The sequence below is a fragment of the Echinops telfairi genome, unplaced genomic scaffold (genome assembly GCF_000313985.2).
Source record: "Echinops telfairi isolate 266 unplaced genomic scaffold, ASM31398v2 ScPeMD7_7467;HRSCAF=8505_1, whole genome shotgun sequence".
Lineage (NCBI taxonomy): Eukaryota > Metazoa > Chordata > Mammalia > Afrosoricida > Tenrecidae > Echinops > Echinops telfairi.
Genome location: NW_022111368.1, coordinates 28,325,022 through 28,352,484, shown reverse-complemented (window position 1 = coordinate 28,352,484; position 27,463 = coordinate 28,325,022). Strand labels below are relative to the sequence as shown.

The following is a 27,463-nucleotide window of genomic DNA, read 5'->3' as shown; positions in this document are numbered from 1 at the left end:
GGGGGGGGGGAGAAATGGAGGCACCGGGAGAAATCCACTGTTGTGTGTAGTTTTTTCTCCCCAACCCTTGTCCTGAGACCAGTCCCAACCCCAATCCCAATCCCAATCCCAATGTAACTTTCCTATGGTGGTGGCAATAGCAGCAACAGCCATGCAGATGCCTCTAGGGGGGTGGGGGTGGGGGGTCTTTCTCCTTGACCAGAGTAATTGGGGGAAAGGGTTTGGGTCACCCAAAGAGTTTGGGGGACGATCCTTGTTATTTTTTCAAATATTTTCCCTCTGGTCACTTCACCTTAGGTGGACCTCACTGTAAGAAGTAGGCTATAATGCTAGCTTACAACTAAGGGATCAGAAACAGGACCTCTGGGACCTCGTAAGGTTTTTTTAAAGTTCTGGGCTCACCCCTGAGTTGCCCATGTGTGGAAGTGAACTGAAACACAGACCCCAAACTTTGAGAACTGGATTACAGTGTAGACTTCTGCCCAGGTTCCCGACTAGACCCTGGGACAGGGCAGGACTTCTCCCCAAAGGCTGAACACTGGCCCATAAAATAAATTTGAGATGAGACTTCAGCCCAAATGAGAAAACTGACTGACAAATTACCTAACTCGGAGTCTGATAACATAATATTCCAAAATGTTGGCTTATATTCCATGATGAATCATCATACAAGAAGTAAGGGGGGGAAGTCAAGGGAAATCTCAACAATTCACCAGGGAAAAGATAGTCAGTATTCACTAACTCCAAGATGACAGGGTGTTGGAATTCTCAAGGGCTTTAAAACAGCTCTTATAACCATGCTACACACAGTAACAGAAAAAGCTCTTGGAAAGGTAAAAATTCCTAACAAAGAGAGGGAAGTGGCAAAAACAACCAACTGGGAACTTGAACACTTAAAAATACCATAACTGAATCAAGAAATCCACTGAGCATGCTCAATAGAAAAATGGAACTATCATGAGCAACAGGCCCATGAGCTTGGAGATGTGACGGTAGAAAGGATCCCAAACAACAACGAGAAAGGAGACTCAAATCAGAAAGGAATCTCAGGGTCCACATCGAAAGGAGTATCAGTCCCGTCACTGCAGTCACAGAAGCAGAAAGAGATTGGTGGAGGGGAAAAATGTGTGTGTGCTGCATACGCGTGCACGCACACACATACACATGAGGAGGCTTCGAAACATTTGTGGAAAAACTTCATTATATTTCGATTCCATTTTTCCATGAACTTTTTGAGGCATTGTAAACTTTACGTGAGCAGACAGCTTTATCATCTTTCTCCCGTGGAGTCGCTGGTGCATTTGAACCACTGATCTTGTGGTTAGCAGACAGAGTTTACCAGATAAAAAGCACACACACAAAATAAACTCAATGCTGCCAAGTCAATTACAACCCATAGCAATTCTGTAGGACAGAGTAGAGCTGCCCCATAGGACTTCTGAGGCTGTAGATCTGAGCAGAAAGAATCCTCTTACTCTGCAGTGCAGCTGGTTGCTTTGTACTGCCAACCTAGCCATCAGCAGCCTAACAGCCCACTGTGCCATCATATAGGCACGCCGAAGTCTCCCCCAACTTAGGAAAAGATATACAGTTACAGATTCAGGACTAATAAATCTTAATCAGCATACGCTCAGATCGCACCACACTTATACATGTGATAAGCAAACTACTACAAATGAAAGATAAATACTCTTAAAAGCAGCCAAAGAAAAGATACATTGCACATATGGGAATAGCTATCAGAATGACGACAGATTTCTTATTTTAAAAACCACAGAGGCAAGAAGACAGTGGAACATTTTTAAAGTGCTGAAAGAAAGTAACTGTCAACCCTGAATTCTACATCCAGCAAAAATATACTTTAGGGATAATAAAGACAAAAGAAAGACATTCCTAGATGAAAAAACAGAGAATTTGTCACTGACAGAACTGCTCTAAAGGAAACGGGAAAGGAAGTTACTCAGGTGACAGGCAAATGAAACCAACGGGAAACTGAGAAACTCAAGAATGAAGGAATAGCAACATAAATGGTAAATACCTGGGTCGCTACTATAGACTATTTTTCTTACGTTGTAAAAAATATGTTCCCCGATTACAAGGGAAAATTGAACATTGACTGGTAGGAGCTCAGTGTATGTAGATACACATTAAAACTACAAAATGAAACAGGGAAGGTGTAGTAGTCACCTAATCTGGTGTCAATTTAAGGATTAAGAGTGTAGGGGTGGAGTCTAGGCTGTCAATCTGGAGATAGCCAATGAGACTTCTATGTGTGTGGGCCTGGCCTTCTCCTGAGAATTCTTGGAAATCTGGTACTTCCTCCTTGGAGGCAGAAGACACACACTCTCTCTCTGCCACTCCCTGGGAGACATTGAAGAAGACAAGCCACATGGATGCAACCAGACCCCAGAAGCCGGAGAAGCCACAGAGAGACCCCTGCCAGCACTGAGATGCTTACACCACCACTGGACCCAAAAACTTTCTACTGGCTTGTGATCTTCTTCTGCATTCAGCGTTATTGCATGTGTTTCGTGAGTCTGAAAGGGACTTTATAGATTGGTATCAGACATATGGGCTAATATTGGACTTGTGGCCTTGATCTGGACTGGGCTGGGATGTTTTCTCAATGTTCAATTGCTCTTGTATATAAATCTCTTTCTTATACACATATGTGTGTCCATGGATTTGTTTCTCTAGTCTACCCAGACTAACACATAGGGTAAAGGGATTATGTGATTGTAGATTTCTGAATTTCAATCGAAGTGGTAAAATATCAATTCTGTGATTAGATGTGTATGTTGTTACTTCTTGAATAACCACTTACAAACAATACGAAGAGGTATAGCCAAAAAGCCAGTAAATATATCCAAGTGTTTCTAAACAGAATACTGAAACAAAATGAAAGAAACTTCAAGTACTCATAAAGCAGGTAGTGAAGGGGAAAACAAAGAAAAACAGAGGACCAACAGAAAACATTACATGACAGACATAATTATACCCAATGTAAATGATCTAAAAACACAAAAGATAAAGATTTTCAGGCTGGATAACAAAACCAGGGCCCAATTATATGCTGTCTACTAGACACCCATTTTAATTATGATGATATGTAGATTAAAAGTAAAACAATGGTAAAGAGATATATACCATGTGAAAATTAAATTAGACATTGGAACAAGTTTAATTTAGAAAATCAGTAGGGATAAAGTGAGAAATTACATAGTAATTGAGGGATAGTCCATTACTTACTATGGCCCTTCTAGCCATAGTTCTCCATTATGTGATGATGTGTTGTAAATTCTAGACTCTACACCTTTGGTTATAATTTCTATTTTGGAGGGAGTTGTTATGTTAATGAGACAGGATTGAGGTGAAATATATTTTGTCTTTCTACCTAATTTGAGGGTGGAAATCAGGTCACCACCTTTGTTTCCTTGGCGGCATGGAAGGCAAAAAACGACATTTCCCTCAAAGCCATCTTAGTGACTTCCCCTTCCCAACTGGGCATGTGCAGAAGACTGGTGCTGGGATACTAGTGGCAAACACCACCCCAGAAGACCACTGGTCTAGGAGTCAGGTCGCCCGCCATCTTGATGTGAGTCCCAGAGTGCTTTCTGGATGAGCCAAGGACGCAAAACCTGCTTTCACTTTCCGATGTTTCACTCTCTGGATCTGATCCTGCATCTGGCTGGCCTCTGCCTGATCTTCAGTCCTTGAGACTTGAGTTGTGGCCTGTCACCTGCCCTGATATACCAGCTTCCACAGCCTTGGAGATGAGGAGGATCCTCGGTGTCTGAATTTCAGATGGGAAGTTCACAACCACATGGTTCTTGAATTCTGTGAGAAATTGTGGCAAAATGCAGATCCCTGGGAGGTGAGGAAATCTACTGAAGGTAGCAGCAGTGGTTGATATCGGGGATAAAAGAGTGGTATAGCATTTTGGAATACCACTTCATTGGGATTAGTCTTGTATTACTTAGCTAAAAGAAATTATTTTTGCTGTCATAAAAAAGTCAGTACACCAAGAAGATACAATACTACTAAAAACCCAAGAGTTTCATATTAGCTGAGCAAAACTGATAGAACTGGAAGGGAAATAAATAAATCCATAATTCCATTTGAGGATTTCTCAGTAATACACAGAAAAGGCAGATAGCAAAAATACAGAGGACTTGTATCTTAAGCCCATAAAATAAAAATGACCTAATTGACATTTATGGGACATGCCACTACTCAACAACAGCAGCATCTACTCTCTTTTCAAGTACAGGTGGAATGGTCGTCATGATAGACTCTATCTAGTGGTGAAGTGAAATTATCTAATCATGTCTTTGTGACTTCCACCAAATTACTGGGTGGGACCATGCAGTCGGGTGTGCGAAACACTTAAAACAGAGGGGATTGGTGAGTTTTACAATTCCACTGGGCATATAAGTGAGACATCTCAGAAACAGGAAGAAAGAGTCCTGTGCCCATTACGAGCCTGTGTACAATTCCTGCCTGAAATAATGGAGGCAGCAGAGGTCACAGCACAGAGACCATGAGACTGAGCAGAGGAGCTGTACTGAGACCACAGACAGAGCAACGAGTTTCCCGGCCCACAGAACAACACACAGGCCAGGGTCTGTGACTGATATGCCAAGGACTAGAGAGAGATGCCAGCCAGCATGGCTGATGAGGTGCTGACACGAAAAAAGCTGGATTTAATGTTATAAATTTCCTTTTGAAGTCTAGCTTTAACATCAGAATAACCAAAAGGGAGAGAGAAGACATAAATGAACCAATATCGTGATCCTACAGGTACTAAAGGGATACAATTAATTCTATGCAAATAAATTTGACAATTTAGAATAAATGGGCCAGGTCCTTGAATGACACAAACAAAAGTAAAGAAGTAGATAACATGATGATTTCCATATCTATTTTCATGGGGAAAGAGCCCTGGTTAAGCACTGGGCTGCTAACTGAATTGTTGGCGGACTGGATCCACCAAGGGCTGCCTCCCCAGGAGAAAGCATCTGGTAGTTTGCTCACGTAAAGGTGACAGCCCACAAAACCTGATGGTGCGGTTCTACCCAGTCATCAACTAGCAGTGGAATCAACTTAAAGGTCAAATTCTTAAAGGGAAATCTTCCAAAACAAAAACTCTAGGTGTAGATGGTTTCACTGGGTAATTCTGCAAACTATGTAAGGAAGACTTAACATCAATCAACATAAAATCTGAAGAGCAGGAAATACTTCCCAAGTCATTTGATGAGCCGAGAATAGCTTGTATTATTTCCTCTCTGGATTTTTTGGTTTCCTTCTCTTCCAGAATCCCAAATGAGACCTAAACTGTTCCTCTTGATAGGGTCCCACATAATTCTTTGATTTTCTTCAGATTTATTTTTGCTCTTTTTGTGAAGGGTTCTTCTCATAGTTTGGCATTGAGAGATTGGTCTTCAAGCTCATTATTGCGGCTTCCCATTGCTTCAATTCTATTACTGCCCTCTTTCGAAGTCTGTAATCTTTGCATTAACTGTCTGGATTTCTAGTTGTTTTGTTGTCGTGTTTCTAGTTTTCATCGTCTTCTTCTGTATCAGTAGCACGCTGGGTATTTTTCTCCATCCACTGAAAGTACCTGAGCAGCATTTTCCTGGTAGTTCCAGAGCCGTTTCTTCTCCGGAGAATCCTTTGGGATCTGGGTATCATTCACTTGTTTGAGCCTATCGTTCCTGTCTTTGTCGGGACCAAGATTGAGGACTGCTATCTCCAGCACATCGGGCTAGAGCTCTGAGGAGCCGGAGGATGGCTGCGTTGTGTGAGGAGGGTTGACTCCATCAAGTGGCGCAGAAAAGGAGTAACAATAAAAGGTAAAATAATTTAAAAATAATAATGACAATGTTTTTCGCTGTTTTAGCAGGCAGTTTGCTTAACCCGAGAACAGGGTTAATCAGTGTCTCTTTCTAGCCCTCTGAACAGTTGGGGATCCCTAGTTCCCACTGTGGAGGGTCATGGTGCTTGCAGCTGATGCTACTGGAACACAGCCACTGTGGGAGCACCAGGGGAAGTGTGGGTGGGACAGGGTGTTGGGGGCGCTCCTGGGGAAGCCCTCAATATATTGATACCAACATTGTTTAGTGTTGTGGTGTTAGTTCCAATTCATAGTGACCCTGTGCACAACAGAACAAAACACCCGGTCCTGCGCCATCTCCACAACTGTTATGTTTGAGCTCACTGTTGTCCCCGCCGTGTCCATCCATCTCCTTGAGGGCCTCCCTCCTTTCCACTGCCCTTCTACGTTACCAAGCATGATGTTCTCTTCCTTTTTCCCTTCTGGCTGGCCTGGATCCTGCATCTGACTTCTCGGGACTCGTGCTGTCTGTGACCTTGGATTCCCTGGACTCTGCTCCCTTTGGGCTGCGGGCTTCCTGCTTCCTCAGCCTCCAGCTTCCCATCTCACTCACAGACCTGAGCTGGACGAGGTTTGCCCCCTCTGCAGCTGCCTGGGCCGTTCTCGTAACACACATTTCTGTCTTATACATAGATGAACGTCACTGAATTTGCTTTCCCAGTGAACACACTACGCAACAGAATTGAAAGGCTGGACTCAGACAGACCCTTGCTGTGTACACCAATGTTCACAGCAGCACTATCCACAACGCCGAGCAGGGGGAGGGGGCAAACAGTAGTGTCCGTCCACAGAGGAACAGCTAAAGAAAATGGTCTGAGTCATCGTCATCCAGAAAAAGCAATGGAGTCGCTATGTGGATGAACCTTGAAAACATTATGCCAAGTGAAATAAGCCAGATTTAAAAGGACAAATATTATATCTGAAATATCTATTAAAGGCAAATTCAGAGACAAAGGTAAATTCGAGACTGCCAAGAAACAGGGGTGAGGGGGTTTGCTTCATAGGTACAGTGTTTCTGTTTGGGATGATGAGAAACTGGTAGACCGTGGTGAGAACGAAAAAACACTGTTGCTGTAATTCATGCCACTGGACACATTAAGATGGCAAATTTTACGTCAGAAAATGTTTCCAAATGTAACCCAATGGTAGTATGTGGCATCAGCCCCACTGACTTCTGCTTGTCCCCTGCTGCCTCCCCACTCTGAACCCCATCTGGCTGACTGCGGGATGGAGTTCGGGGAGTGGAAGTGGGGTTAGGGGACTAACGGTTAGTATGTATGCCGTGTCTTCCTGAGCACCAAGCACTGTGCGAGTGAGCTGTTTCGCTCAGAGTGGAAACGAGAAAGGTCGTGAAATTGGTCAAGAGTTGAATGGGCGCTGGAATAGAGGACGGAGCACAGGTGGGGAAGCAGCGGGGGGCACAGTACGTCAGATCATGGTCCTCAAGGCCCCGTTTTCCTTGACTTCTGAGAGTGCAGGAGCTTGGTTTCAAGGGCCAGCCTGTTTTAAAGGCGGAACACACAGAACTTAAGCAAGAAAGCACAGCTGGTCAGTGGCCTTGTGTCTTCTCACAGTAGTGAGGCTGCGGAGAGAAAGATGATGGGACTCAGCTCCATTGTGTAGTCCCCTTGTTCCAGCAAGGCTCTCTGATTGGGGTAGGCACTGCCTTGTGCTTGTATATGCCAAGAACATCAGTGGTTGTATCCTTGACATTAGTTGCCATTGCGTCAATTCCAATCCACAGCAACCCCACGTGTGCAGAATGGCTTGAGTCTTGAACAGAGCACCAGGCTTGTCTTCCAAGGCATTTCTGCTTGGGTTTGAGCCGCCTATCTTTTGGCTAGTGGTTGCATGCTTAACCGTGTATACTGTCCAGGGACTCCCAACAGTGGTACCATCTCTGAAATCCTTAACCATCTTCATCCTGGACTATGGGATAAAGCTGTAAGGCCTTGGCCACAATTCAGGGGCAGGGGCATGTCTCAGTGGGGCAAGCGAGAGTCACTCCAGTATCCTAGATAAAGAGGTTACACGAGCCTGGGGCTGTTGGTGGCCATCGTCACCACTTTGGGGGAGAGACCACGTGGGAGGATAAGCCAAGTAGCCGAATGGAGCAACCGAGTCTTTGTGCCATTGTTTGAGTACCTGGATGCAGCCAAGTCCCCTGGACTACTATGAACATTTCACCCATAAAAGTAGATTCCATTTGAGATCGTTTGAGTTGTGCCCCTGGTAGCTCTAAGTGTTGGGACAACAGCCTTGGCATCCTGCCCATCTTGAGCTAGGTCTATCTTCATAATTACTTGCCATTCCTTTCCAATTGGTATCACTGTGGCTCTCAGCTCCAACCTGGTTCCCCAAAGCCACACACCTTCTCTTCTGGCTTCCGCGCCAACACCGTGGGTTACATCATGCTCACCAAAGTGGGTTCATCTTGCAAGGAAGACCCAGATCAAGGTTCTCCTCCTTCATGAGCCCTATCTGGCCAGGATAGGGTTAGAAGGCTGCACCCTGGTGGCGCAGATTCAGCCTCTCCAGGTTTCCTCTTCCCTGGTGGCAGGGCTGGAAAGCACTTGAGGGCAAGGACCATCTCTATTGGTACCTCCGTATCCTCCACAGAGCACGTGCCAAGGTGAAAAGCATGTGAGACGGTTCACTGGGGTGAGTAAGCACTGGTACGCTGGAACGCACCTTGCTCACTGGGTATTCTGACTTTGTCCAGGACTGGACACTTAACAAGATGCTATTGAAGATGCAGTGGGGCTGGGAGACGGATGGCAGCCAGACCTGGAACAGGAATCTTTGATGGAGCGAGCACGGTGAGATCGCTCTCTGCAGACTAGTGAGCAAGCCAGGGCTTACCTTCTTATTGGGTAATCTTCCCCTGGATGCCCCTCAAGCAATGGATGAGGGGCACCACCCCCTTTATTCCAACAAAATGTCTCTACACCCCATGGAAGGAAACTCCTCTCGGCAGCAGAACTCTGGGTGGGAGAACCTATAGAGTATAGATCCCCAAACTTAATTGACCCACCACCCCCTTTTCAGAAAAAGATGACCCAGCACCCACCCCTGGCAATTAGAACTCTTGTACTATAGTCCATAATCCAGGATAAAGTGAAGGTATCTTCTTTTGCAACCCCACCTACCCAGGGGGGCAGTATCACTCGCTTTCGGAAAACACGGCTCTAGAGGAAGGTGAAATCAAGGGGTGGGATCTGGCCGACAAGGAGCAGCTAGACCTCGCCATGGAAAAGGCCCTGTTTTACAAAGGGTATGGGACTTTCCAAACAGGGCTTCCTGCAGGGGCCTTTGGACCTCATTCTGAGATACCTGCAAGACCCTTCAACAGTTGGAACCACCGCTGTCTTTTTGAAAGTCCTCCTCATTACCAAACTCCACTGACACGTGGTTGGGCTGAGGCGTCTCTCTCTCCTTAAATGTCTTAGGAAGCCTCTCACCACTCACTCAGTGGGCAGGGCAGGGCAGGCCGACATACCACCTTTGGTTCCAGGAAACCAGTGCACTCTTGATCAAGGAAACAGGAGCCTCACTTCCACCCCCAGCAACAAAGCCAAGAGTTTCCCCGTAGCTTAGTGAGGATCTGAAGTCTTAATTCTCAAATTGGTGTCCCCAATTGGGTACTTTCACTTGAAGGGGACACATTCAAAGATGTCAAGATATCATCTTTTCCCCAAAACTCCTGCCCTCATTAAAATGTCACCTCCCTCCCACGCCCCCCAAACCACCCCCAAGTCCAAACCAAACCAACCACACAACTCAAGGACGGAGGAAAAGTTAGAGACTATTTGAAGAGAAGGGTCATAAATTTGATGCCCTGTTTTCTCACTGTCGTTGCCGAGTGCGGACACCGGGGGTGGATGGAGATAGCAGCTGAAGAGATTCTTGAGTTATCTTCAGAAAAAGGAAACCGCCCCTTCGTGTGCCCCCAAGGACCTCTCCTTGCCGCCCTTTATAGCCTGCACCGTCTGAGCTGCTGAATCACCATGGCTTCCTCGAACCCCTCCGAAAACTCACTGCCGAGTCCCTGCTGACTCAGGGCAACACCCTGTGGGTTTCCGAGACTGTAACTGTTTACGGGAGTGGAAAGCTGATCTTTCACCGCGGAGCTGCTGGTGACTCCAAACTGCCGATCGTGTGGATGGCAGCTGACAGGTAACCACTGCACCACCTGGGCTCCTTTGGATGCCTCTAGGCCAACACTTCCTCAGGCCCCTGTTCACCTGTCTTTAAATAGAGCTCTGTCTGTCCCTTATTCCTTTACTCTCTACTGCTTGCTGAAACACTCAAGCGCCAAAGTGGGCTCTCCTCACCTTCCTGCCCTCTGCTGACCGCCAGCTTGTGCTCGTGTTTCTGCTGCTCCCACTGAAGAACGCCCGGAGGAGCGAGCAAGCGAGTCTCCAAACACCCACCTCCCACAGCCCTTCAGACCACTCAAGTCAGAACCAGCCTCCTGCTGGCATCCTCAGTGTTTCCCAGATGTCCAATGGGCCATGTACTGCATTGTACCTTTGCACAGAGATTAGCCACCGTCCCAAAGACCATAAAGCTCATGGAGATGGAGTGCTCAACAGTTCTGCCTCCGCAGCACAGGAGGTCCTTTGGAAATGTCTGAACTGAAATGAGAGAATACACCGCCCCCTCAAGATTTTCTTTCCAGGAAATATTTTTTTTAAAAACCAAGAAAACTTAGATGGGCTGCCCCTAAAGGAAGCCTTAAGCTTTACCCAGCATCCATTTGGGGCCGAGTGTGCTGGCTGACATTTCTGGATGAATAACGCGGACGTGGTAGCCATCAAGACCTGGCACTGTCATTGGACAAGTCACACCTAGGCTCTTCCACTGGCCTGTGGCTTCAGAAAAGCAGCACACTTTCTTCTGGCCGGCCCAGCCCCACAGCCCTGCATTCTTCCTGCGTGATTGGTAGCGTGAGATGCAGGGCTCTCTGTGGCGACCAGGGATGCTGAGGCAAACTCAGGGTTTGGTGTCGAGGATGGGGCAGGAGCATGGGCGGTTCCTACCTGTGGTCCCCAGGCTGCCTGGAGGAATGGCATCATGCAGGTGACAGTACCTTGGTGGAGATGTGTGTGAGTGTATGTATGTGCACAAGTGCCTTCTTTTTATTCACAACAAACCTCACTCTGGTCTCTCCCACCCTCTCTGAGGAAGGGAATGAACCAAATCAGGGGACTGTGACAGAGGAAGGGGCTGGTGGCAGTGTTTGCCCGGTGGGCTGTCATCAGTCGGGAACCACCAGCTGCCCAGGGGAGAAAGAGGCTTTGTGCCCGTCAGAGGTACAACCTTGGGAACTCACGGGGCAGTTCTACCCTGTCGTCTAGGGTGGCTGTGAGTCAGAATTAACCCGATGGCTGTGAGTTTGGTTTGGTGACAGAAAAATGACAGTGAGTCATTCACATCTACATTCTTATTTGTAGTTTCTGTTTTTGTGTTTTTAATTATTTTCTTAAAAAAAACCATAGTAACAACAAAAAAACACAACCAGGGGAATTTGGATGGCAAACTCTCAGTATCAGATGGCAGGGAGAAAGGAAGGTCAGGGCATGGGAAGCCAGTAAAAGGTGGGCTCTGAACCACATGGAGCAGCCCACAGGGTCACCTTAGGGCCTCATGCACTGACCAGTCCTTGGCCTGCCTGCTCAGACACCCACTGTCAGGGAGCTGGCCACGCCTCAGAAACCTGCCAACGTCAAACGCGGTCCCCAACAGAAAGATGAGACTTGGCAGGGCTCCTTGGTCTGGGCCCGGTGTGGCACAGCAGTCCTTCTTGCCTGAGAGAAGGCAGGCTTGGTGAGCGCGAGAGGCACTGGGAGCCCTCTGACACCACTCAGTGAGCTCCAGTGAGGACAGGGTCTTCACCACCCACACAGCTGGCCTGTGCAGATGTCCATCTGACTGAAGCCAGGCGGGGCACTGGGGCCCAACAACGCTGTCCATTCTCGTCTAACTCTGCCTCGTAGCCTAAGGGGTGAGGAGGGGCTGGGGTCATGACTGCTCCAGTAATGCCACAGGGCAGTGTGGCCATGGGATCCCAGCGGTCTCTGCTTTCCCCCACTTTACACCCCAGCTCTCGGGGCAGGAAATCCAGGCAGACCCAGCACCATGTGGGTCGGAGAACATTTGAGAAGGGGAGGGGCATGCAGCAAGCCGGGGCCCGCTAGTCTGAGGGGCGTGCTGAGCCTGGAGCACACAGCCAGGCCCACTAGTCTGATCCAGTGTCCTGGCGCCTGATACAAGGGGGCCCACTGGTGGCTCCCTGTGGAGGGGCCCCTGTTCCTGAATGGAGGCCAGGTTACATCTCAGTGCCACAGTCCTGAGGAGCACCATGCTGGCCGGCCAGCCAGGCCACACAGTCTGAAGCCCCTCAGGGGCAATGGGACTCTGGGGTCCACAGGAAAGCCCCAGACTTGGGAGGGAGTAGGGGGTGGGGGGAAGGCTGCATTCTGCTGGGAGAAACTCACGGAGGAACTGTCATGGGCTTGGAAGGTGCTAAGACCCAAAATATTGCAAAACCAAAAAGAACAGGAGGCAATTTTCGGAAACAACAACAGGCTTGTCCCCACTTTGAAAAGAGAGCATTGTTGCTGTTGCTTGGGTTTCGTGCCCCCGACCCCCTTTTAAAGCCACCCCTGTTTGAAAAGGCGGAAGGGCGAGGAGCTTCTCATCCTTGGCAGGCCCGTGCCAGGTCCGCTGCAGTAACCGAGTGAGCAAGGGCGGGTGGGGGCGCCACCGCTCTGCTTCCCAACAGCCTTCCTTCTCCTGTGAGGACAAGGCGAACACACAGGCCGCAGCCCAAGGCTAAAGTGCAGAGAACTCCCCGGAGTGCGCGGCCCTAGGTGTTGGGGCACTCGGAGGAGGAGGGCTGGGTGCTCAGCCCAGAAGGACAACTGGAAGAAACACTGACCCTTCAGAAGCAGGCTGCAGGGCCCAGTCCCCTTTCTCTTGGGCCCTGTGGACCCCTCTGGCTGGAACTGTGTGTCCACTGTCAGCAGTGCCCGCAGGAGAGACCCAGGCAAAAAGCTCCGGTCCAGGAAGGGAGAGGTGGGCTGTGGCAACCCTGGTTGGTAATGCTAGTGACGTGATCGGGCAGGGAGAGGAAGGTGGCTGCTGGGAACAGTGCATGACGTCCAGTGTGCATCCAGGCACGGGGAACGCCGAGGGAGTCTCTCCAGGTACAGTGGGGAGAAGATGGTCGGGATGCTACCAGTGAGGCCTGCTGGGGGAAAGGGGCTCCTCAGGGGGCTGAACGGAGCTGTTGAGCTGGGGCGGGGGGCTGAGGGGGAAACCCCAGGGGCTGGCATTAGGGTGTGTAGGCCGGGGGCGGCTGGAACTGGTTGATGACCTCGTACTCCGCTGGGTACGGCTCGTTCTCCTCCATCTCCGACAGCAGCTCCAGCGCCTGTTCCTCTTCCTCTGTAGGGTAGTGGCGCAGGAGGTTGGCCGCTGTGGCCAGGATGGAGGCCCCACCAGCTCCTGCCACCAGGTAGAAGCTGACGGCAAAGGTGACGTAGACCTGGGAGCCATGGTACTTCTTATGTTGCTGCTGCTGGGCCAGGATGAGTTCGGAGGCCCAGTAAGAGAAGCCAATGACAGTGGCACACTGCAGGACTGAGGGACAGAGGGCCGTAGGGAAGGGGTTAGTGGGCACCTCCTGCCCAGAGGCTCAAGGTACCATCCACAGGCTCGCTCTGTGAACCCCATTCTTAGAAAACATGCTGGGCTCCAGCACCACAAGGGGAGCACTCCTGGTCATGGGATTCTTGGACTGGGATGGGGGACAGACACCTGCCCCTAGTCTGACCCCACCTGGGGGCCGGATGGAGGACCTTGGGTGTTTGGGAGGAGCAGCTAAGGCAAGCAGTTGGGAATGGGCTTTGGAACTGTCCCCATGGCAAGTCCCACAGTCCTGCAGCCCCGACTGTCAGGAGGAAGGAGAGAAGCCAGGTGTCAGCAGAGGGAACTGTGGGGCAGAGGGAAGATAACCTGCTGAGGCCAGACCCTCTCAGGTGCACCAAGAAACAGCCTGATTTCGGGCCCTGGGAGCTCACTTGAGCTTGAAACGCAGTTTAGAGAGAGGGGTGATTCCTGGTGGTTTTCTGGCTACATGCTCTCCACAGCTGGGCAGAATGAGCTGTGGACTGGGCAGGGTGCATGCACTGACTGAAGCACGCTGCCCACCTTCCCAGACACTGTGAAGAGCTCCAGCTGCAATGAGCTGTGGAGCGGGGCCTGCTCCGCACACACCCTCCACAGCATGCACCCACCCGCCCGCCGCCCATGGGGAGTAGGCCCCGTTCGTTACCTGTGAGGATGTGGGCAAAGGCATAGCGACGGGTGATCTTCAAGGCAGGATGCTTGGGTCCAAAGACATCCAGCAGGAAGGCGGAGAGGCTGCACAGGATGCCCAGGAAGCAGAAGGCGGCGATGACACGCAGGAGCAGCACAGTCTGGGGACTCATGCAGAAATCTGCAGAGAGGAAGCCCAGTAACCCACGGGCCCAGGGTGCACCCCGAGGAGGCAGTCGGAGCTCCTGTTCCCAGCTGGCCTTTGGGCCACGCTCCCACAGGCTCTGCTCACCCCAACACAAATTGTGTAAGCACCATGCTCTCCAGGCTGCTCCCCCAAGCCCAGCACTGAACTGGAGTGTGAATTCCTGGGGCGGAGGCTTGCTTTGGGCGGGCTGCTTTTGGAGCTATGGCAGCAAGAAAGGCCTGTGGTCAGTCGGTGAATGCTGATTCTCCATGCACTCAAGAGACAGAGCATTCATTTGGCTAGGCTACTTCTGGTCCAACACGAGTCTAGATATTGCTGTGAAATACGGACGTGTGATTAAATGCGATACCTTAAGCAAAGCTGATGACCTTCTACAATGTGCGGGGCTGAGAGAGAGAGAGAATATACTGGTTTTGTTCCAGAGAATCCTCATCAATTCCTCACTCATTCCCTCCCTGTTCTAAATAGAAGTTTTTAGATTCACAGATGTGTAACCACAAAGCCAAATGCACCGCCATCCATTCAACTCCTAGCGAGCCCTACAGGACCGGACAGAACTGTCTGTGTGGCTTTCTCTCCCAGACACTAACTCTCCACAGGAGTGGACAGCGAGAGGAAACTGGGTCCGGGAAACAGTGGAGGGGGGAGGGCAGGGGTTGGGGGACACGCAGGGGGTGGGGTGGCGGCGAGCGGAATGGTCAAACTGATGGGTAGGTGACCAGTGGGAAGCTGCAAAGGCCACGAGGTTTATGTCCCCAAAGCCCCAAAGGCTCAGAAATGAACAGCACCAAGGACCTTCTAGGAGAACAGGGCCACTGACGGGTGAACACTCCAAAAACCAAGGAAAAGGAAGGTGCATAAACTGAAGACCCAATATTCCCCGAGTCCCAGGGTCACGAGGAAGGAAGACCTCAGCCAGAATGGTGGCCTCGAGCCAGATCCAGCGGGAAGCCTGTGTTTCCTCCCGGCCCTTTCATATAACGTATACTTGATACACCTATAAGCAACTGCGCACACACTGCCAACCCTTCGGTCGCTGTGCAAACGGGCACAGCTCCCAGAAGCTCCCTGAGAGAATGCAGGCTGATTCAAAAAGCAAGGCAGCTGTGACGAAGCTTTCATGAAAAGTAGGAAATGGGTCTTAACTTCTTCCCCAGCTTGGCTCTCTCATGGCCGCCAATAGGCACCTTCCTCACTTAGATCAAGGGGCACCAAGTGATTTATGCCAATTTGGAAAAGACAAGCCAGCCTCCGATCCAGGCTCTTTGCCCAAACCTCAGTCTCAGGCTGAAGGGATGAGGGTGGGGGCTATGGATCCTGGCGGCTTCAGATTCCCTGGAGTGCTGGTTGGAAGCCTGCTCCCCAGTCCCCTGAGATCCTGAGCTGGTGCAGGACCTGGGAGTCTAGATGGAGCATAGAGTCCAGATCCCTCCATGCAGAAGGTTGAAGCCCTGCACCCAGTCAGCACGGGCTCGGGAGCTCAGGGCAAGGTCAACTGAGGCAGCCAAGTTGGGGGATCTGGGGAGGGGACCGGAGCCCAACAGGGCAGAGCAAGCCCATCAGAGGAGGCAGTGAGCCCAGAGTGTGGGAGAGAGGGCTTCCCACAGTGGAGAGCCCAGTCAGACAGCAGAGGTCACGGACTTTAACACCGGGCACACCCTGCAGCAGGGTCAGAATGCTGGCTGGGCCAGACAAGACTCAGATGCCCCCAGCTAGCTTCAGGTCCTGCACCATGCTGCCCTCAAAGCCATCTGTCATGCTCTTTTGTCTGCAGACCATCTGTTTGGGGCCCACGTGTCCAGCCTGAGTGATCACCTACTGTCAAGCAGCTTGCCTGCTCTGCCAGCCACCATGGCCAGCCCTCATTTAAACCCAGCCCTGCAAAGCCGGAGAAAGCGCTGGGGCTTGAAAGAGTCTTGAAACCCAAGGGGCTTTGTTGCAAAAAAAAAAAAAAAAGAAAATAAAGCTCTAAGAGGCAGGGGCTGGCTGTCTCTTGGCTTTATCTAGAATATTGTTTAGAAGTTCTGTGAGCCATATTGCTCCTTGAGGTCCGCTTGGCATGGGGGGGGGGGGATGAGGCAGAGCAGGGCAGGGGAGAAACTGCTGTTCTTCCAGCGCTTCTAAGAATAACCCAGAAGAGGCAGTGCTGAAGGGCTTACATCACTCTGCAGCCGCTGTGCCGAGTCCACTAGCATGCCTGCGTGCAGGCAGGCACTCTAATCAATGCCTTGACTGTGCTTCTGAAAAAATAACTTCAGTGAGTTCTGATTCTACGAGTAGTTTTAATTGAAAAAGCCACACTTGAGGAATCCTCGGCAGCTGGTTTGGTTTTCATGTTTAAAGATTCGGGGAATAGATCCTGTTTGCCGGGCTAGGGTGGCAAGCAAGAGGATGCTTGCTCTATCATGTACCTGCGTTATAGAGGAGGAACCCCTGGTGGTGTAATGGGTAACACATTGGGCGGCTAACTGCAAGGTCAGTGGTTCGAAGCCACCAGCTGCTCCTCAGAAGAAAGATGAGGCTTTCTACTCCCGTGAAGAATCAGTGTTGGAAACCCACAGGGGCAGTTCTCCTGTCCTATAGGGTTGCCGTGAGCCGGAATCGACTCGATGGCAGGGACTCTAGCACAAACGGTCACGAATGGAAAGACAGGAGGTTTGATCCATGTGGAAGCAGCCGGGTGATGGAAACCTGGAGCAGCTCCACCTTGGCAGGCGTGGGTTCCACAGGAGGCAGCACCCACTCAAGTGCAACTGGGTTGATGTTTGGTGTGTGAGTTCTGTTCCCCCACAACGTATTATTATTTTCTTAACGATGAAAATTTTGAGAGAGGCCATCCCTCCCTTTCTACGCGCCCTGCTGCCCTCTCCCGAGACAAGCCTTGTCTAGTTCCTGGGTGCTCCTCCAGTGTGAGCCTCTAGGCAGGTCGGCAGAGGAGCCTCATCACAGCCCAGAGGAGGGAAGGAAGCTGCTGGGCTCCAAGTGCTGAAGTGACTTCCTGCAGGACAGAACCGGGTTCTAAACCCAGGGCAGAGTGCCCTGCCCGGGCGGCTCAGAATCACCAAGGACCAGAGGGAGCCCGCTTTGTTCTTCCCTGGGGGTGGGGGACCGGCCAGCGCTAATCAAATACTGAAGGGTTCTACTTGAATAAAAGGTCAAAAGCTAAGGAATGCTGTCAGAGCTCCACCCCCCTCGCCACCCCCACCCCCCACCCCGGAGCTCAGTAAAGAGACAGAAGCATGAACTCTCTTCAGTCAGAACAGGTTTGGGTCACTGAGCAGCTAGAAGGGCTTGGAATTGCTGGGCAAGACTGCTGGGGCTTCTGAACCCCCTAGAGCCACCAGGGTCTGACTGTGGGCAGCACGAGGAACCCCCAACTGACCAGAAGTTGGCCCCATCCCTCCTCTGCTCCTGCTGGTCCCATCTACCACAGGGGAGTGACACCACGCAGTGATGCAGCAGTCCCCCAAAGGCCACTGTCCCACTTCCAGCTGTATTAGTTCTGTGTGCTGTCCCGCCTATCATCGACGCACAGCCGACCCTTTAGGACGGGGTAGAACTGTCCCTGTGGGGTTCGGAGGAGACTGGTTCTTTAGGGGACAGGAACAGAAACCTCATCTTTCTGTGGAGCAGCTGCTGGTTTTGAACTGCAGGCCTTGCTGCTGGCAGCCCAGCGTGTAGCCAGCAGCCACCAGGGCTGAGTCTGAGTTGACTTGATGGCAGTGAGTTTGGTTCTGAACTTAGACTGAGACTCCCTCAGCCACACACACCTACCAAGGAGCTCCAAGCATCTGCCGACCAGCAGGCGAAGCATCTGCCCCACAAGGGGGATGGGGCGGTAAAGGGGGGTGCTTGTCACGTTTTTGCCACGAAAGCCCCACAGGCTTTGCTTCAACCTGCCTGCCTTTCTTTCTTCCCTCCAAAGCTGCGAGTCAACCATCTGTCAGGTGGAGTGGGGGAAGCCAATGCCAAACTTCTCTGAGGCTCTCGAAGCCCAGAGGGGCGGGCCAAGGAGTCCCAGACTGCTCTCGGTATCTCAACGTCTTTCCCCCTCCCCCACAGACAGCAGTATGGCCAGGAGTCATGGACATCTGCCCCTGGAGATGGCTAGTGGGCAGGGGAAGAACCTGAACACTGTGCATGTATTATTTTATAAAGAAGCGGCACACGGGGGCAGGTCTGGCTTTTCAATGCACACCCGAGGCGCAGTCTGCAGCACACACGGGCACACACCCGCCCTGCCGGCAGGGCCTGGCGGGTTGATTTTGGTAACCATTGCCTGACTGTCCCCTCTAGTCACCAGGGAAGAAGGCAGCAGCTGCTGTAATAGGAGCCAAGGAACTGACTTTGCCCAAGGTCACTGGTGAGTCACTACTGGGCCAGCTTTGTTTTGAAGGCCCTGCTCCTCTGGTTTACTTGCCCCCAGCTCTGACCTCCACTGCACCCCAACAGGTGGCAGCCAGGACGGCTGAAGTTTCCTCCTCTGTGCCCTCTCCTCTCTGTGAGGGAGTGGTACTTTCTGATAGATGCCATCGGCCCAATCTCTCCCAGCACTTAGTGGCCCACAGATTTGACCTCCCCAATTCTGACTTCTGAAGCTTCCAGACAGGCTTCTGACATAGGACTCCAACAGGCCCTTTGCCTGAATGGCCAGGCCAGCCGCCCCAGTTAGGGGAGGTCCTGGAGTTGCTGCCTCTGGGGACAGGCTCCAAAGGACCTGGAAGTGTCAGCTGCAGTGGTCACCACCCTCAGGCATACGGCCCCTCCCTGGCAGGAAGGCACCTGACTGTGCAGTGGCTTGTCAATCATGATTCACCTGACTCCAAACCCCACACTTCCTCATTCTCCACAGATGCTTCCTGAGTAAGGCCGCTGCCCCTCTTGAGAGGCCACCAGGTCTCGGCTCTCATGGAATGATGACAGCAGCCTCCCCAGCTGTGGGCTCTCCATTTCATACCCAGATGTCTCTGGGCCTAGGTCCCGGGGCCAGGCTCTGAAGAATGCAGCATGGAATCTTTTGATCTGGCATGCATTTGCTAAAGTCCAAGCTGGCGGCTCCGGAGGATGGGGGGCTTTGCTTTGGGATCACTCACTGGAGGCCAGCAGTGCTGAGCAGCACACCTTTGGCCGAGCCTGTCATAAACACCGCCACTAGAATGAGGACATACTAAGGCTCGGGCCACTCTGGCTATGGGAAAAGCAACTCAAGCCCTGGTGTGTGAGGCACAAAGGGGCGGGGCAGAGAGGAAGGACTTTGGAGTTGATGACGTCACCATCAGCCCTGTGACCCTGAGCGAGTTACCTAACTTCCCTAAGCCTTAGTGAAGTGGGGATGGTGATCCTACCCAATGGAACACAGGGGTTGTTCAGGATAAACTAAAACCAGGCCTGGAGTGGGCTTAGTGCCTGGCACTCAAGCACAGGGTTTGCTCCAGGGCCTCTTGCCTCCCTGCCAGCCGCCAGTGCTTGGCCTCCCTCTGAAAGCACCTTTACCCATCCTCTCTGTGTTTCACAGCCTGGCTCCCTCCTGAGATGGGGAGCACCCCAGGCTTAGCGCTCTCAGCTCACAGCCATTGAACCGAGGCCAAATCATCGTGACTGACACTACAGAACAGGACAGAAATTCCTTCCCCCTGTGGGTTTTCCAGGCTGTAACTCTTTAGGGAAGCAGATGGCCCCGTCTTTCTCCCATGGAATGGATGGTGGTTTCCAATGACTGACCTTGCAGTTAGCAGCCCAATACGTAAACCACTCCGCCACCCCACGCTTACAGGGGTGAGATTACAGTCCTGCAGGCCCAGCACAGGATAGCCTATGTCTAAAGGTCCAACACTCTCAGGCCCTCAGCCAAAAAGTCAAAGCAAAACCCAAACTCATTGCTGCTAATTGCCATTAGGGCGATTCCCTCTCCTGACAGTGCCACGTGCTACCGAGCAGAACTGCTCCACGGAGGGTGCTTCCTTGGCCGCAACCTTTGTGAAAGAAACGGATTGCCAGGCCTTTCTTGTGACACCACTGGGTGGGCTGGACCTACCAACATTCAGGTTAGCAGGCAAGTGAAAACCAGGTGTGTGCCACCCAGGACCTTGTGCCAAGGTCCACTGGGTATCCCCAAATCAACAGGTTCGAGAGAAGGCAGAGGAGAAGCAAGTAGAGGCTTCCTGACTCCTCACCATCTTCTATGACAGCCCGTGAGGCACCACTGCCAACGTTCCCAGGACCAGGAAGCCAGAGCTGCCAGACTGCAAAGGCCACCAGGATCGGACCTACCCACGGCAAGGAGGCCCCAACGGGGACAAGCTCCGTGAAGGACAAAATCTGGCCAGAGCAGTTCCTTAGGGATGATAAATACACACGAGAACAAAGGAGAGCCTGCACAAAGCACTGACTGGGCTTTGTTTTGAACATGACCGTGACAAGGAGCCACACCAAAGTGATATAACTATGAGGCTGTTCCTCACCACAGCTGGAGGGAGACAACGAATTAAAAAACAAAACAAAACACATCAAGGAGACAGCATCATTTTATGTTGCAGCCAGATGTCAGCCAGGCCGCCCCCCGCTGGGTGCCCTGAGCCCCTGTCAGGAGATAGGATCAGATTGCCTACCCATTCCATCGCACAAGTTTTGTAAGCCCTTTCCAGGGAAGTGACACTAAGCTCTTGGAATATCGCAGCATTGCGGGTGACATCAACAGGAAGTCCCGAGTGAAGCGGTGGCCAGGTGGCAGCTGTGCTTCCGAGAAAGCAAGTGTGCCGGGGGCTGTGCTTCAGGAAAAATCGTCCCGATTCAACTCACATCGGACGGGCTTCGTGTGATGAACCAGAGAACAGGCTGCATGTCTCAAGGACTCCATCAGCCCAGCCATGGCTAGGGTCACAGTCAAGTCTGGGGACATTCCACAAACCCCATCCTGTTTTTTTGTTTTTTTTTAATATTTTGTTAGGGGCTCATACAACTGTTATCACAATCCATACACACATCAATTGTGTAAAGCGCATTTGTACCTCATTCTCAAAACATTTTCTCTCCACTTAAACCCCCAACATTAGATCCTCATTTTTCCCCTCCCTCCCCGCTTCCCCCTCCCTCATGAGCCCTTGATAGTTTATAAATGGGTATTTTGTCATATCTTGCCCTGTCCGACGTCTCCCTTCACCCACTTTTCGGTTGTCTGTCCCCCAGGGAGGAGGCCACATATAGTTCCTTGTAATTGGTTCCCTCTTTCCTACCCATTCTCCCTTTACCCTCCCTGTTTCGCCACTCACACCACTGGTCCTATAGGGCTCATCCGCCCTGGATTCCCTATATTTTCAATTCCTATCTGTGCCAGTGTACATCCTCTGGTCTAGCCACACTTGCAAGGTCGAATTCGAGTCATGGTAGTGGGAGCGGGGAGGAAACATTTAGGAACTAGAGGAAAGTTGTATTTCTCATCGTTGTTACATCGCACCCTGACTGGCTCATCTTCTCCCCCCCATCTGTTCTTGACCAAATCATCTGAAGTCCTCCCAAGCTCCAGAGATTCAAATCAGTCAGAGAAGCGCTTGGAGAAAGGCGAACGTGGGGCACGAGGATGGGGACGGACTTGTTGGCCCCCGCCTTCAGAAGTGGCAGCTGACACAGCAGCCGAGGGAAGATGGCTAACAGGAACGGCTGTCTGAGACATGGGTGGTACACACCTGCAATGTACCTAAGGCGTGGCACGGTGAGAAAATATGAGGACCTTCAAGAATGGTTCAAAAGCCCTTGGGGGAAATGAAGGATCAGAGATGTTACTAAGCTGTTTGAGACCATTGACTTTTTGGGGAGGGGGGGCGGTTACAGCCATACCCTCACACCACACCACCTGGGGGTGGGTATGGGGATGAACAAAGCAACTGTACCTCGGCACACTTGTAATGCACCCAAGAGCCAAACTCCGACTGTTTTTAGTGAGGCTGCCAATGGACCTGCCTCCTCGTTGCCAACCAATACCACAGACACCCTCTTCCTCTAGTAAAAAACTAAAACACCATGCACATTTGTGTCATCTTAAAAGCCTCTCCATTAGTCAGCCTGCCCCTTCCTGTATCCCACAGATTCCTCAGAAGGCGACAGCTAATTGGGATGCCTAGCACCCTTATCTTTTCTCCAGCGCCCTTCCCCTGGCAGAATCCTAAAATAGCAGCAGTCCAGATTAGCAGCTCGGAGAGTAAGTGCTAAACTGAATAACACGGGGATTAATGAAAGAACGGCCAGACCTCAAACAGAGCCACCTGGTGGGCAGGAGCCCTAGCCCGGAGGGGCGAGCCCCTTCTTCAACCTGGGGAGTGCCTGCCCCCTGCACTTGTCGGCTCCAGCCCCGACCGCATTCGGCTCCCCGCCTTGGAGGCCCGGTCGCCCAAAGGGCAGAGGGCCAGCACGCAGCGCCCTCACCTTTCAGGAGGTCCGGATGCACGTAGCCCAGCACGTCGGAGACCCCCAGCTCCTGGCGGGAACAGGTGCCGCCGTGGAGGTGCAGCCAGGCAGGCTCGGCGAGGGCAGTGCACAGCGCCGTGATGGACAGGGCGCCCGGCAGGGCCGAGGCCAGGCTACGCTCCGGCTGCTTGGGCAGGGTGCTGCCTCCCGGGCTCCTCCGCCGGCGCCCGCCGGGCAGCCCTGCGCCTCCGGGGGCGTACATACCCGGGGCCGCCCGCCGCCGCTCCGCGGTCGCTGCTAGTGGCCGCCGACCTCCGCAGGGCGCGCAGAGCTTGCCTGTCGCGGGGAAAGAGCAACGCGATGGATTCCGGGCAGGTGAGGCCGGCGCTGGGCAGTCACAGCCGGCACCGGAGGCTGGGGGTGGAGCCGTCCGCTGAGACCAGAGGGCAGCAGGGACTCGGGGCGGGGGCAAGGGGACCCTGAAATGGGGCTGCCAGGGTGCGGGGCGAGGACCCGTAGAGGGCTGGGCACCGGGCGGGGTCTGGAGAGAGCAGCGGAGGGGCTGGGGTACCAAGGATGCTGGTAGGAAGGAGACCGACCCCCAGGTCTTGGCCAGAGAGTTCCCAGGGGCGGAGGACCTGGCTGGGCCGCAGAGATCGCGGGTACTGGGGTTGAGGAGCTGGGGATCTGGGAAATACGCTCAGGGGTGGGACGTGGGCGAAGAAAGGATGCTCCCCACGTCAACCCCTTTTCCTCACCGGTCAGCAAGCCTCTGGGCCGGGATGGCGCCGCTCCGCCCCGTCACAGGCTCCTCAGCAGCCCGGGGCCAAGCGTTCCCAGGCCCTAATCCCGCAACGCCCGGACCGACCCGGGGCCGATCCACTTCCGGCTTCCTCCCTCTCCGCCCCCGCCTCCTCCTGCTCCCCGCCCCGTCCCCAGTGCGCGTCGCACTCCAGGCGCGCCGCTGGCTCTGTGCGCAGGGCCTCACGGGACTGGTAGTTCAAGATAACTCCATGATGCTAGCGGCAAAGTGGGGCGGGGACTACAACTCCCATAGGGCAGCGCGGGAGCAGCGGCGGGCACTTCAGTTCCCAGGACTACCCGGGCCCTCAGGCGGAAACGGGTGGACCCTGCGGCCACCCGAGATCGTAGTGGGTATTGTGGGCATCTGCCCGGTGCTTGGCTTGCCTGACTACCAATTTCTGCCCACCTCTCCCTCACCCTCCGCTAGGACGCCATGAAAGATTCGCTGGTGCTGCTGGGACGCGTCCCAGCGCACCCGGACTCCCGCTGCTGGTACCTGGCCTGGAACCCAGCAGGGACCCTGCTGGCCTCGTGCGGGGGCGACCGGAGAGTTCGCATCTGGGGCAGAGAAGGTAAGACCTGGCATGGTTGTGCAACCCCTAGCGCCTGGCGCTCTGCCTTTGAGTAGTGTGCTGGGGCCGAGGATTGCACTCGGTTGGAGGAGGCAGGCCTGGCCCTGAATATTGGCCAAAAGAGAAGAGGGGGAGGCGACTGAAGTTCGAGTTGTGTGTTCCAGGCAAAGGAGTCCACAAGTGCTAGGATCCAAAGAAGCGTGAGCGGACAGGCTGGAAGTGTTGAGGGGCTTGTTGGTAGTTGCTGAAACAGGAAAATAGGGAGGGAAGAGTGGGGGGGTGCAAGGAACCCTAGAGAATTCACCCAATTCACAATGAAACGCTTTTAAAAAGAGGATTGAGGATTCTGATGGTGAAGTTTGCATTTTATGCGAACACATCTGCGAGCCACTGACAGTTTTAAATCAGGAGGATACCTACCTTCTCAGGAAAGAGTTTTTTTTTAAAAAAAACCCTCAAACTCACTGCCATTGAGTCGGTATCAACTCACAGTGACCCTGCAGGACAGGGCAGAAGTGTCCCTGTGGACTTCCAAAACTCACTCTTTATGGGAACAGAAAGCCCCTTCTTTCTCTCAAAGAGCCACCGCTGGCAGTTTGTAACTGCTGACCTTGTGGTTAGCTCCGTGAGGAGCCCGCTCATCTCCCTAAAAGCACGCTGGTACAGACAAGGGCTTGGCCCCAAACTAGTCTGAATCAACAGCAGATGGCATGCCGGTGCTTTAGCACCACCTTGTGCAGCCAGCTCTAGGGTCTGTCCTGTCTTCTACTCTTAGGTGACAGCTGGATCAGCAAGTCTGTCCTTTCTGATGGCCATCAGAGGACTGTGCGAAAAGTAGCCTGGTCGCCTTGTGGGAATTACTTAGCCTCTGCCAGCTTTGATGCTACCACTTGCATTTGGAAAAAGAACCAGGATGACTTTGAGGTAACAAAGTGGAACAGGCCCAGGATTGTCGCCTATTAGCAGCCCAGGCCTGCTGCAGGCAGCTGAGCTAACGGGGCCCAGTTGGGCTGTGTCCCTGGAGAGAAGCTCCCCCGCCCCCTGGAGTCTGCTGCCATTGTTTCTCCCCTGTCTTCCCTTCTCAGTGTGTAACAACTCTCGAGGGCCATGAAAATGAGGTCAAGTCAGTGGCCTGGGCTCCATCTGGCAACCTTCTGGCCACCTGCAGCCGAGATAAAAGTGTCTGGGTCTGGGAAGGTAAGGCCAGGTCCCGCCTGCTGGCATTGGGTGCCAGCTGACAGACAGCCCCCGCGCCACCCCCACCCCCACCCCCGTGTTCCCTGATAGGGTTGGCTCTCGAGTGCTCTTTCTTCTTCCCACAGTTGACGAAGAGGATGAGTATGAGTGTGTCAGTGTCCTCAACTCCCACACACAAGATGTCAAGCACGTGGTTTGGCACCCAAGTCAGGAGGTAGGAGGAGCCAAGCAAAGGGTCTGGTGGGAAGAAGCCTGCTGGGGTGGAGGCTCGTGCCCAGCCTCCCTGTGTTCACCAAGCCTCAGCCTTGCTTTTCCAGAGGTCTTCATCTGTCACCGCAGACGTTAGTCCCCTGTCACAATAGATCCTTAGGGCTGCCCTGTCCTGGCAAGGAGAGGCATTGCAGGCACTTCCTGTGCTGGGCAAGCGCCAAATCTCCTGCCTCCCACTCCACCCAGCTCTTGGCCTCTGCCAGCTACGACGACACAGTGAAACTCTACCGGGAAGAGGAGGACGACTGGGTATGCTGTGCCACCCTGGAGGGCCATGAATCCACTGTGTGGAGCGTGGCCTTTGACCCCAGCGGTCAGCGCCTGGCATCCTGCAGCGATGACCGGACTGTGCGCATCTGGCACCAATATCTGCCAGACAACGAGCAAGGTGAGGATCCAATGGGACAACTAAAGGAGCCTCCTCTCCCCAAAAAGGTTACAGTCTATTAAGGGCCAAAACGTCATACAGGAATTGCAGCAAATTGGCGTAGAAAGAGGACTCCAGACAAAATGCTCGTAGAAGGAGGGGCAGCTTGTGGAAGAGGGGCCTTTTCATCCCAACTTGAAGGGGCGTGTGGCAGTTAGTGAACACAAGTCCAGGAAGAGATTTCTGGGTGAAAACAACAGCATGAGCTAAGGTCTTGAGGTAGGCCTGTGGCCAGGAATGGTGCTACGTTTAGCTAGAGCACAGGGGGGGAGGGATTTCGAGAGGAATCGCGTGGGTTGGGCAAGCTGGTGGGTGGCCTTCAAAAGCAGACTGACGAGTCAGACTTCGTCTGCAGCAAAAGTTTTTTTAAAGAACAAGTATGTTGCCTTCTCAGAATTCTGCTTTAGAATGACCCATCTGGCCTCGAGTGTGAGGCGGATCAGCGTGAGAATGTGGACAGTGGGATGGAGCCCAAGAATCGTAACTGATTTTGGAGGGTGGGGGAGGAGTGAGGGTCTCTACCTACTACCCCGGAGGACATTCAGGCTCATAGTGACCTCTACAAGGAGGCAGCGACCCCCCAAGGTACCCGGGCCACCGACCCATCGTAGGCTCAAGAGAAGTTTGTCCTGCAGGGGTGGCATGCAGCGGCTCCGACCCCAGCTGGAAATGTGTCTGCACTTTGTCGGGTTTCCACTCCAGGACCGTTTACGATGTCGCTTGGTGAGACCTCATCCTGCCCTGCCCCGCCCCGCCCCCACTCAGCCCCCATGGATTGGAGCAGAATAAAGCAGCTGTGCTGCCCTCTTCCCACTTTGGCGTAGCACATGGCATTGAATACAGCCACCTTCCTTTGTCCGCAGCAGCCTGACTGCTGACCATGCTGGTTTCAAGCTGGCCAGCCTGGGAGTCTCAGAAGCAAGGAACACCTTATAGGCCTAGGGCTCTACTTCTGTTCAGATTCCAGGCTGTGTTAGGTCAGCACCAGCCTGCAGAATTCACAAACTACCATACCACCCAGAAATATTTATTAGTAGATTATATAGTTTGGTACATTCTCTGAATCAGAATTGCTATCTGATCTTGGAAAAGATACAGCCAGAATGTTCCGTAGAAGTGAAAGTACGTTTCACGTACTTTGGACATGTCATCAGGAGAGCGCAGACAATCTTGAGAAAGACATCTGTAATGGTAAAGTAGAAGGGCGGCAAGAGAGGCAGGCATGAAGTGGCAGTGTCTGCGGTTAGAGTCTGAAACAACAATTGTGAGGACGGCGCAGGATCAGGCCGACTTGATAGCACCTAACAACTGTGTGGTTTGGTAACTTGGACACCCTGTAATGGAGTCTAGACTTTCCCCAGTAGATA

At 52.4% G+C, this 27,463-nt stretch overlaps 2 protein-coding genes across 2 annotated transcripts in view; one reads left to right on the top strand and one right to left on the bottom strand.

The window, feature by feature from the left end:
- Nucleotides 1–11,339: 11,339 nt before the first annotated feature.
- TMEM127 (transmembrane protein 127) lies at nucleotides 11,340–23,669 on the bottom strand. The gene is made up of 4 exons (XM_004704363.2): nucleotides 23,585–23,669; nucleotides 22,845–23,162; nucleotides 14,235–14,399; nucleotides 11,340–13,540 (listed from the first exon to the last, which is right to left on the bottom strand). The coding sequence occupies exons 2-4, from the start codon at nucleotides 23,086–23,088 to the stop codon at nucleotides 13,233–13,235; spliced, it is 717 nt and encodes a 238-aa protein (XP_004704420.1). The 5' UTR covers nucleotides 23,089–23,162; nucleotides 23,585–23,669; the 3' UTR covers nucleotides 11,340–13,232.
- Nucleotides 23,670–23,940: 271 nt separating this feature from the next.
- CIAO1 (cytosolic iron-sulfur assembly component 1) overlaps nucleotides 23,941–27,463 on the top strand; it is a 6,494-nt gene continuing 2,971 nt past the window's right edge. The window contains exons 1-6 of the mRNA XM_004704362.2: nucleotides 23,941–24,202; nucleotides 24,978–25,126; nucleotides 25,288–25,399; nucleotides 25,525–25,613; nucleotides 25,856–26,057; nucleotides 26,732–26,819. Of these exons, the coding sequence (XP_004704419.1) occupies nucleotides 24,064–24,202; nucleotides 24,978–25,126; nucleotides 25,288–25,399; nucleotides 25,525–25,613; nucleotides 25,856–26,057; nucleotides 26,732–26,819 (779 nt within the window). The 5' untranslated portion in view covers nucleotides 23,941–24,063. The remainder of the gene's footprint in view (nucleotides 24,203–24,977; nucleotides 25,127–25,287; nucleotides 25,400–25,524; nucleotides 25,614–25,855; nucleotides 26,058–26,731; nucleotides 26,820–27,463) is intronic.

What these genes read in the sequence shown, in the direction of transcription:
- TMEM127 (XM_004704363.2), bottom strand. Translation starts at nt 23,088, where the DNA reads ATGTACGCCCCCGGAGGCGCAGGGCTGCCCGGCGGGCGCCGGCGGAGG. An exon ending in GCATCCGGACCTCCTGAAAG is followed by an intron (nt 14,400 to 22,844) that starts GTGAGGGCGCTG and finishes TCCTCTCTGCAG; the next exon opens with ATTTCTGCATGAGTCCCCAG. An exon ending in CTTTGCCCACATCCTCACAG is followed by an intron (nt 13,541 to 14,234) that starts GTAACGAACGGG and finishes TCTGTCCCTCAG; the next exon opens with TCCTGCAGTGTGCCACTGTC.